Source organism: Caretta caretta, chromosome 9, assembly GCF_965140235.1.
Source record: "Caretta caretta isolate rCarCar2 chromosome 9, rCarCar1.hap1, whole genome shotgun sequence".
NCBI lineage: Eukaryota > Metazoa > Chordata > Testudines > Cheloniidae > Caretta > Caretta caretta.
Window position 1 is genome coordinate 89828224 of NC_134214.1, and position 10369 is coordinate 89838592.

General features: G+C 48.6%; 1 protein-coding gene across 6 annotated transcripts; it reads right to left on the minus strand.

Annotated features, from left to right (window-relative positions):
- Positions 1–54: 54 nt before the first annotated feature.
- On the minus strand, positions 55–8663 carry AKAP14 (A-kinase anchoring protein 14). Of its 6 annotated transcripts, none has more exons than XM_048865443.2 (6): positions 7793–8663; positions 5461–5581; positions 5279–5370; positions 1920–2102; positions 1125–1139; positions 55–230 (listed from the first exon to the last, which is right to left on the minus strand). In XM_048865443.2, the coding sequence occupies exons 1-6, from the start codon at positions 8183–8185 to the stop codon at positions 210–212; spliced, it is 825 nt and encodes a 274-aa protein (XP_048721400.2). In that variant the 5' UTR covers positions 8186–8663; the 3' UTR covers positions 55–209. The 6 variants fall into 6 exon arrangements, 5 of the variants coding, with proteins under 5 accessions (XP_048721400.2, XP_048721399.2, XP_048721398.2 ...); XM_048865442.2 differs by having other exon boundaries at positions 1087–1139; positions 1920–2099; positions 7793–8662; XM_048865441.2 differs by having other exon boundaries at positions 1087–1139; positions 7793–8660.
- Positions 8664–10369: the final 1706 nt, after the last annotated feature.

Sequence of the window (10369 nt, forward strand, 5' to 3'; positions counted from 1 at the left end):
TACGATCTAATTCAGAAGAGCTAGTAAAAGAGAAGGAAAGGCAAAACAAAAAAGCCTGTTCCAGTGCCCTTAGTTTATTTCCATATAACACCAACATATTGTAGGTGCCCTTTTGAATTGGATTTAATCTGAAGCAAATGTTTATTTAGAAAGTTATGCTGTCCATGAGAATTTTCTTGCTTTCAATGATGTCTTTGAGCCACTTTTCCCTAAACCGACACTGTCCTGGTCTAGAAAAAACAGAACAAACAGTGTAAGAATAATGGTAGCAGTCAGCTGCAAATCAGAGTTCTGGCAGCTGGAAGGAGGCCCTTTGAAGTGGGCAAGCCTATCCCCTGGAAGAATGAGGCTTTTTAGGCCTGTGTAAATCCATCACTAATTCAGTACGCAGGAAATAGACACCCATGGAACATGTACATGCTGGGATAAAGAACTATGCCAGCTCGGTGGGGTTTGAGTGTTTTTTTGCTGGTGGGATTTTAGTGTGGTTTCCCTGAGTCGCATAGACAGGATTTTTTTTTAAGAACTCGGCTATAGCCAGCTCACTTTCCTGCCTCTGCTGAAGCGCTGTCCTACAACTTGCTTGGGATATAAAAAGATAAATTTACGTAGATCTTGTTCGAATGCTAGTGGAGCTAGGTTAGGCTCCCAGTTTGTATAAGGCTGTGAGTTGTTATTAGCATTCCACATACACCTCATGGATTAGACTCTTAGCCCCGCTTCACCCGTATGGTGCCACAAATGCCAGAAACAGCCTGGAATTTTCCCTGGGGGGAGGCCCCAGAATTTGTAGTGTCACCATAGTTGACTTATGTCACAACCACTGAGCCCTGGTGGAGAGTATGGCCAAAACACAAGATCCTCAGCTGGTGTAAGTTAGAGCAGCCAACAGCAGGGCAGGGCCAGACAGCATCAGCCTGCTGGCGCTGATTCCCTGACACACTCAGCTATGGTGGGGTGGGGGCTATCTGTACCCATTTCTAATATAGCTGGACATACCTGAAATTAACCATGGTTTATGCACCGTTGCTAGGGCCCTTCTATACTGGTTCATTGCTTTAAAAAAAGCTACAGAAAAAAATATACCTGTGAATGAACCTATTTGATTCCAAAATGAAGAATACCTCAACTGGCAAGGTCTGCAATAGATGAAAGTGGGGGTACAGTTCAGACATTTCTGAGAGTACAGTTAAAGTAGGCATTTTTATCCATTACAATTCTCTTTTGTAAAAGGTTGCATGGCTAGAACAATGTCATCCGTTATCTTATTCTAAGAGCAGAAGGTATTTGCTTACACACAAATCTAAGTCTTCCTCGAGCCAGACAGCTAGACTTTACCAAGTCGTATTACAGAGTGGGAGCTCTACTGGACAAACCACAGAATTGCAACTGAGTGAGTAGGCAAAAATCATCAAAGGAAGTCAGATGGGTCAGTGAAAACTTCAATTATTTTGACATTTAGTTTTGTGATAGTTCTTCATAGTATTACAGCACATTTTCAAACCATATAAAATGAATGAAAGGACCACGGTGGCATGCACTCTAAGGTTACATTTTAGCAGCAAAGGGGAGGGAAGGCCGAAGAACTATCAGTTTTAGTGAGGGTCTCTCAGGTTGTAGCATTCATATCACAGGCCCCTTCCTGGAATATTAGTCACAGCACATTATAGGATGTTTTCTCATTTTGCAGAGAGACCAATTCAAACCAGAATCTTGACAGGGATCAAGTATTGATCTAATCACTTGTGCAGTTATGAACTTCACTTACTCGGACAAATTTTGACAGCCCTCCCACCTTACATACTGTAATAATTTAATTTACTGCTTTCTCATTCCACAGAGGGAGTAAAGTGAAATTTTTTTACTTTCACATTTCAAAGGGGAAAATGAGATGGTTGAGTAACACTTTAAATACGTACAGGTGGTTTAATTTTGGAGATCTCAATGATGAAATAGATGCATGCTGTTGTTCGTGGGATGGGCTTCCTGCATGTTGGGATGCTCCAGCGAACCCGGTAGTGGTACCTCTTGCTGTACGTCAATTCTTGTTCCTGGAGGTAGTCTGACCAGTGAAGCCAGCTCCCATGAAACTCCCACGTCTGCTGAACATACACCACACTATAAGTCTTCCACTCTCTAGTACAGATGACTTAAGGGAAGTGGGGAAAAAAAGAGATTGAGTTGCTCTTGTTTAACTCTGCCACACACATCAAGATTGAGGGGACATGGTAAAAAGGAAATGCTACTTTTAAAAACTGTCTAATCACAGTCACCTCAAGAACTTATTTCTACAGCATATTACTGAGGCAAATAGTTTAACAAGATTCCTAGAAGATTCAATGTACACAGAGCAGCGTTTGTAATAACAGAAGGCACGTTAAAGTTAGCTGGGTTGTCATCCTAATGCTTCCAAGCAAAAAGCTTGATTGGCTGTAGAATTCAGAAGGATGTTTCTTCATTCAATATTGCCTACCGTAGTTGATCTCATGCATTTCTAATTTGTGGCACTCCTCAGGCCCCACGCTACCAGCACTCCCAGCTACCTTCGAGACACCACTGACTTCCTGAGGAAACTACAATCCATCGGTGATCTTCCTGATAACACCATCCTGGCTACTATGGATGTAGAAGCCCTCTACACCAACATTCCACACAAAGATGGACTACAAGCCGTCAAGAACACTATCCCCGATAATGTCACGGCTAACCTGGTGGCTGAATTTTGTGACTTTGTCCTTACCCATAACTATCTTACATTTGGGGACAATGTATGCCTTCAGATCAGCAGCACTGCTATGGGTACCCGCATGGCCCCACAGTATGCCAACATTTTTATGGCTGATTTAGAACAACGCTTCCTCAGCTCTCATCCCCTAACGCCCCTACTCTACTTGCGCTATATTGATGACATCTTCATCATCTGGACCCATGGAAAAGAAGCCCTTGAGGAATTCCACCATGATTTCAACAATTTCCATCCCACCATCAACCTCAGCCTGGTCCAGTCCACACAAGAGATCCACTTCCTGGACACTACAGTGCTAATAAACAATGGTCACATAAACACCACCCTATACCGGAAACCTACAGACAGCTATTCCTACCTGCATGCCTCCAGCTTTCACCCTGACCACACCACACGATCCATCGTCTACAGCCAAGCTCTGCGATACAACCGCATTTGCTCCAACCCCTCAGACAGAGACAGACACCTACAAGATCTCTATCAAGCATTCTTACAACTACAATACCCACCTGCGGAAGTGAAGAAACAGATTGATAGAGCCAGAAGAGTTCCCAGAAGTCACCTAAAACAGGACAGGCCTAACGAAGAAAATAACAGAACGCCACTAGCCGTCACCTTCAGCCCCCAACTAAAACCCCTCCAACGCATTATTAAGGATCTACAACCTATCCTGAAGGATGACCCATCACTCTCACAAATCTTGGGAGACAGGCCAGTCCTTGCCTACAGACAGCCCCCCAACCTGAAGCAAATACTCACCAGCAACTACATACCACACAACAGAACCACTAACCCAGGAACCTATCCTTGCAACAAAGCCTGTTGCCAACTGTGCCCACATATCTATTCAGGGGACACCATCACAGGGCCTAATAACATCAGCCACACTATCAGAGGCTCTTTCACCTGCACATCCACCAATATGATATATGCCATCATGTGCCAGCAATGCCCCTCCGCCATGTACATTGGTCAAACTGGACAGTCTCTACGTAAAAGAGTAAATGGACACAAATCAGATGTCAAGAATTATAACATTCATAAACCAGTCGGAGAACACTTCAATCTCTCTGGTCATGCGATTACAGACATGAAAGTCGCTATTTTACAACAAAAAACCTTCAAATCCAGACTCCAGCGAGAAACTGCTGAATTGGAATTCATTTGCAAATTGGATACAATTAACTTAGGCTTGAATAGAGACTGGGAGTGGCTTAGTCATTATGCAAGGTAGCCAATTTCCCCTTGCTTTTTCCTACCCCCCTCCCCCAGATGTTCTTGTTAAACCCTGGATTTGTGCTGGAAATGGCCCACCTTGATTATCATACACAGTGTAAGGAGAGTGGTCACTTTGGATAAGCTATTACCAGCAGGAGAGTGAGTTTGGGGGGGGAGAAAACCTGGATTTGTGCTGGAAATGGCCCAACTTGATTATCATACACATTGTAAGGAGAGTGATCACTTTAGATAAGCTATTATCAGCAGGAGAGGGGGGTGGGAGGAGGTATTTTTTCATGCTTTTTGTGTGTATATAATAAGATCTTCTACACTTTCCACAGTATGCATCCAATGAAGTGAGCTGTAGCTCATGAAAGCTTATGCTCAAATAAATTGGTTAGTCTCTAAGGTGCCACAAGTACTCCTTTTCTTTTCACTGGAGGCAAGCAATCCACTACACCAGAGGAAACAGTGCTGTCTTCTGCTTTGGCATTTCCTGTATTCATAGGGCATTAGACCCTCAGCTGTACTTTAAGCTCTATTCAGGTTCTTGGATTTTTCATGTAATATTTGTGAAAAGCTGTCTAATGCAGGTGACAGTGAAAAAGAACCTATTAGATAGTCTAAACCCAGGTCCTCAGAAGGGCTTAGGTGCCTAACTCCCATTGACTGCAAATAAATATCTGTGAGGAGCTGAGCCTAAGCTTCCAAAGGCAATTTCACTGCATGGGCGTACCTGAGTCTCATCCAAAGGCCATTAGGACACTGAGTTTTGCAGATAGGAACAATAAGGAAATGGAGAGCGCCCAAGCACATGAGGAGAGAGGGCATTCCGACCAATTGGAAAGCCACCCAAGGGTGCCATTGAGTAGTTAAAAGGCCTGCTGAGGAAGCGAATTGGGGGCAGGATGCCCAAAACAGTGAGAAGGGTTTCAGAAGTACAAAAGGAGTATTCGGAGCGATCAGGGAACAGAACCAAGCTCCAGAAATGTCCAAGCACCTTCTCTGCATGACTCAAGTGACATCTCAGTGGGTGTTCAAAGCTCTCAAGTTGTTAGGCTGCCACCATTGAGTCAGGTGGAGAAGTTCAAACCCCCTCCCATCCCCCCCACACTTATGGGGCACTGTAAAGGTAGACTGCTCTACAAACACATCTGGACAAAGGGTGCTGGGCCTCCATTTGGAAAGTAGACTGTAAGTACTACCAGTAATAAATAATAGATCGTAACTTCGCTCATCAACTTCAGAGGGAGCAGGCCATGTTGGCTCGGTGCATTTACAGCTATACTGAATGAAAGAATGGCTCTAACTTACTGACATGTATTCCTCAATTTGCTGCTGTCCCCTCTCCACTGTAAAGTCCTTGCATGAGGTCCATTGAATGTTTTGGATGATGTACTCAGCTTCTGCAAACAGACAATATACTGCTTAAGCCGCTTGATGGGGCTCTGACACGCTAAAGGACTTTCAATGGAGCAGGCTCTGTATTTCAATACCTCTCTCTTTTTCTTGCAAATCTCGAAGATGCTCTTTTGCATCCCTGATTACATCCTCAATTAAAATCTGTGCTTTTTCCTTGATGACAGCATCTTCATCTCCCACACCCATTATCATCAGCTTTAGAGAGAGAGAAATTGACAAGTTCACTACGAGAAGGTCAATACATGAAACTTGAGTAGAGCTGGGCTTTCTTACCTTGTCTACCCCCAACAGACCTTCAGCTGATCTGGAAAGAGATAGCAAAACAGCAGCTGCTTTCATTGGTTAATTCTCTTATAGCCCCTGACCCCTCATTCCCTGTATATACCCACACCAAAGTCTGGTCCTAAAATATCTCCCTTCCAATATTAGAAAGCAGCCTCTCCTACTCTCATAAACCAGATAGGTTTAGTGCATTGGGCTGAGCTCTTTGCTGCAGTAATATGCAGAGGGAAGTTCAGGGATTTAGCTGGCAGGTCCCACTGACAAGAGAGTGGTGATATTCCTGGGGCATCAGGCCTGAGCCTCAAATGTGGCACTAGATTCTTCAGATTTCAGGGGGAGAGAGTGGAATTGCTCTCATGCCTACCTGTCTCAATGCACCTTACAGGTTTTTTCCTTAGTGCTGGGATCTGCTCTATCCCCTGTAGCCTGCAGATTCCCAGGGCTCATTAAGCAGCTGGCTCTCTGGGTTCCTTAAAAGAGTGTTTGCACACAGCCGTCACCAGGCAACACTGGTGGCAGCCAATAGAAAAACAGAGTCGATGTACAGGCATTCCATTGTGTTTTAAAACAAGAAAAATAATTGCTTAAAGTTTAGCTATTCAGCACCGGCATCATGGCTGTGCAGATATTGTCAGTGTCAAGGGGGGGGTTCCCGTTCTGCTCCCACTGAGCAGGATCAGGCCCTTGGACTGGAGCTCCATGGACCAAACTCTGTCTTCCTTTCTGCTTGTGCTGCACCGAGTATGCAATAATAATCCTAACTAGCAGCAGTTCATTGGCCAATCTTCATGGAAGAGTCCTGCTAGGGAACAGGCGGCCAGCATTCGCAGGGTGTCACGGAGTCCCTGGGCGATGCTCTGGAACTGCTCCCCATGAAGCCAGTCAGGACTCTGGGGCAGTTGCCTTTCTGTGAGCAGCCTGTCTTCAGGACACGCAGCTCACTCAGCTTCCACCTTCCTGGGTCTGACCTTGGAGCATTCAGCATCCTCTGCCCCTCCGTGCGCTTCCCACAGCGAGTCCGCTCAGGTGGGGCTCCTGGGGAAGCCAGAGGGTCCTGCACCCCAACTTCGCAGTCAGACGTGACTCTCAGCCAGCCAGTAAAACAGAAGGTTTATTAGACGACAGGAACATGGTCTAACACAGAGCTTGCAGGTGCAGAGAACGGGACCCCTCAGCTGGGTCCATTTTGGGGGGCAGTGAGCCAGACAACCACGTCTGCACTTCACTCCATGTCCCAGCCAGCCCCAAACTGAAACCCCCTCCAGCCCCTCCTCCTCTGGGCTTTGTTCCTTTCCCGGGCCAGGTGGTCACCTGATTCCTTTGTTCTCCAACCCTTCAGCTCTCAACTTGCAGGGGGGGAAGGGCCCAGGCCATCAGTTGCCAGGAAACAGGGTGTCGGCCATTCTCTGTGTCCAGACTCCTGCACACACCTGCCCTCTAGGGCTCTGCAATGATCATACACCCTTACTCCACCCCCTAGATACTTAAGAACTGCCTAGGGGAAACTGAGGCACCCCCACACTATTCAGAGGAAACATTAAGAACAGTCCCACTTCGTCACATCTCTCCCCCCTTCGAGATCAAACTGAGCGGGGTCACTTTAGCCGGTGACCTGGGGAAGTTCGAAGCCACCAATGTTCCCATGGATGCCCCAGCATCTCTCCCATTCCTTGGTAGGAGTTACACCAGGCCCTTCCAGTTTCACGCCCTCCCTTAGGTCAGGGGTGGTCGATAGCACTCGCAGGCCGCATGTGGGAAGGTTTATGCAGCCCATGCCCTTTGGCCACCCCAAGAATGTCTCCCCATTGACCATCACCTTCTGCTCCCACTGGAGGTCCGGGGGGCCTGGCCCCAGGAAACTCCACACAGACATATAGGTTGGGGTCAGGAGTGGGAGCCCGTCCACATCCCCAACCATCTGGCTGACGGAGTCTATGGCCTTGGGACCCAGCAAGGGAGCCAGACACCGGGGCTTTTCCGCAGGGTCCCCTTGGTTCAAATCGCCAGCCTGCTCAAAGGCAGTGAGGTGGGCATCCACACACACCCCCCCCCCTTAACCAGGGGCAGCAATTTAGTCTCGAGGTTCCCTGCGGAACTGGCCCCCCGGGATCTATCCCCACTCACCCCGGGGAGGTCCCCTAGGCCTCTCCGCTCCCCCACCGCCAGTTCATCCTGCTGCTGCTTCTGCAGCTCTTTCTCGGGCTCTCGCTGTCTCCCACAGTCCTCTTGCTCTCTCAGACTCCGCTCCAATCCCGTCCGTCTCGATCCCCCGATGGGGAACCCGATCGTGAAGACCCTCGTCTGGTCGGGGACAGGAGTCTTGGCGATGCCTGGCTCCCGCTCCAGCTGCTCCCAGATCCTGCTATAGCCCCAGTTGGGGTCAGGAATCTGTTCCTTAGAGCAGTCATCCTCCTCCAGCTGCACGATTAACTCTGCTTTGGTGAACTTTCCAATGCTCAACCCTCTCTTTTTGCACAGGGTTACAATGTCCTTCTTAAGGAGACGGTGACAGGCCATCACTCCGCTCCTCCCAAGTTGTTGTGGACTCACAGGCCCGTGTGTTCTCAGCTCCCCACGGTTTCCAGGGAGAACCCCTAGTGTGCCAGCCCTTCTCGAGGTCACCACCTCTTTGCCAGGGTCGAGCTGCAGACTCCTCTGCCCCTTGGACTGCTCGCTGCAATCCCCAGGGGAACCCTGTTACTGCACAGTCCTCGCTGGTCACACACTCCCAGGGGTTAACCGCCCCCCGAAACCGCTCCTCCCTGAGCCTTCAGCAGGCCTGGTCCTCGGCAATCCCCCTTCGTGTTACTGCTCCCCAGTCACTTACTGCAGGAAGCACCATCCACGGGGTGCAGTACATCCCACCGCTACCACCAGTTGTCACGGAGTCCCTGGGCGATGCTCTGGAACTGCTCCCCATGAAGCCAGTCAGGACTCTGGGGCAGTCGCCTTTCTGTGAGCAGCCTGTCTTCAGGACACGCAGCTCACTCAGCTTCCACCTTCCTGGGTCTGACCTCGGAGCATTCAGCATCCTCTGCCCCTCCGTGCGCTTCCCACAGCGAGTCCGCTCAGGTGGGGCTCCTGGGGAAGCCAGAGGGTCCTGCACCCCAACTTCGCAGTCAGACGTGACTCTCAGCCAGCCAGTAAAACAGAAGGTTTATTAGACGACAGGAACATGGTCTAACACAGAGCTTGCAGGTGCAGAGAACGGGACCCCTCAGCTGGGTCCATTTTGGGGGGCAGTGAGCCAGACAACCACATCTGCACTTCACTCCATGTCCCAGCCAGCCCCAAACTGAAACCCCCTCCAGCCCCTCCTCCTCTGGGCTTTGTTCCTTTCCCGGGCCAGGTGGTCACCTGATTCCTTTGTTCTCCAACCCTTCAGCTCTCACCTTGCAGGGGGGGAAGGGCCCAGGCCATCAGTTGCCAGGAAACAGGGTGTCGGTGAGCTGTAGCTCACGAAAGCTCATGCTCAAATAAATTGGTTAGTCTCTAAGGTGCCACAAGTACTCCTTTTCTTTTTGGCCATTCTCTGTGTCCAGACTCCTGCACACACCTGCCCTCTAGGGCTCTGCAATGATCATACACCCTTACTCCACCCCCTAGATACTTAAGAACTGCATAGGGGAAACTGAGGCACCCCCACACTATTCAGAGGAAACATTAAGAACAGTCCCACTTCGTCACACAGGGATATGGATTTCAGGATCCAGCAAGCCTTTGTCATCACTACCTTCTATGGCTGTGTGACTTACAGCCCCTGCAATGTAAGGAGAGATTGTTCAATCCCTGGTTAGCCTGTGCAGGATTTCCTAGATTCCTTGTGCACAGCCTTAGTCTGAAGTCAGGGGAGGAAGACTGCAGGGGGTCAAATCTTGCATGGGTGTCCACTGGTGACAGGAAAGGGACTTGCTTGAATTCTTTACCACTTATTAGCTCCGATACTCTGCCCTGTCATGAGCATCCCAGGGTGATGGCACAGTGGGACAACGCTGCAGTCGTGTTTCCATTATCTTGTACCTGCCTCCAGCCACAAAATGCCCTATGCACAGGCTGCTCTGACTGTGTGTACTGTGTCCTCTGCATCATTCAGGCTAGGCCTGAGCTGTGCTTAGTGGTGCTAACTCAGTGGGGTGGGGGAAACTGGGCAAATTTGCGGGGACTGGCAATTTGCTTTTTGGCAAACTTTCACTACAAAACAAATTCATAATTTCATCCCATACAATTTCTAAGCCCAGAAACTTTGCTCTTCGTTCCGTTTTCACTGGTTGGCTGGCTTCACATGGAAACACCTGACAGTCCTATTGGGTTTGTCCATGTTTCCCTGTGAATTCACCATGGTGCGAGCAAAATAAGTTTGAAAAAGTCAAGGCTTGCCTCCGAGACCTGGCACTGGGGGAAAGGACTGTGGCTGTGTGACAAACCAAAGTAGTTAGCAAGTATGTCTGAATGAGAAATGTTGCTCGGGCCGGAAAGTATGAAGGGGAAGAGAAAGAGAAGTAATAATGAAGTGGGCTACAGCAAGGTTTAGTGATCAGACCACGGGACTGGGCACCAGGAGAGCGCGTTGCAGTTCTGGCTCTGATGTTGATTCAGTGTGTGTCCTTGGAGAAGGACCAAAGGCCAACTTTTGAAAAATGCACTTTGTGTTTGGGTGGAGCAGTTTGTGGGATGTCCAACTTCAGATACGTAGGACCTGCT

Coding starts and splice junctions, on each gene's coding strand:
- AKAP14 (XM_048865441.2), bottom strand. CDS start 8,185: ATGGCCTGTCACCGTCTCCTTAAGAAGGACATTGTAACCCTGTGCAAA. Junction 5,582..7,792: donor GCCTAGGGGACCTCCCCGGG/GTGAGTGGGGAT, acceptor CTCTCTCTAAAG/CTGATGATAATGGGTGTGGG. Junction 1,140..1,919: donor TCTCCAAAATTAAACCACCT/GTACGTATTTAA, acceptor CATCTATTGCAG/ACCTTGCCAGTTGAGGTATT.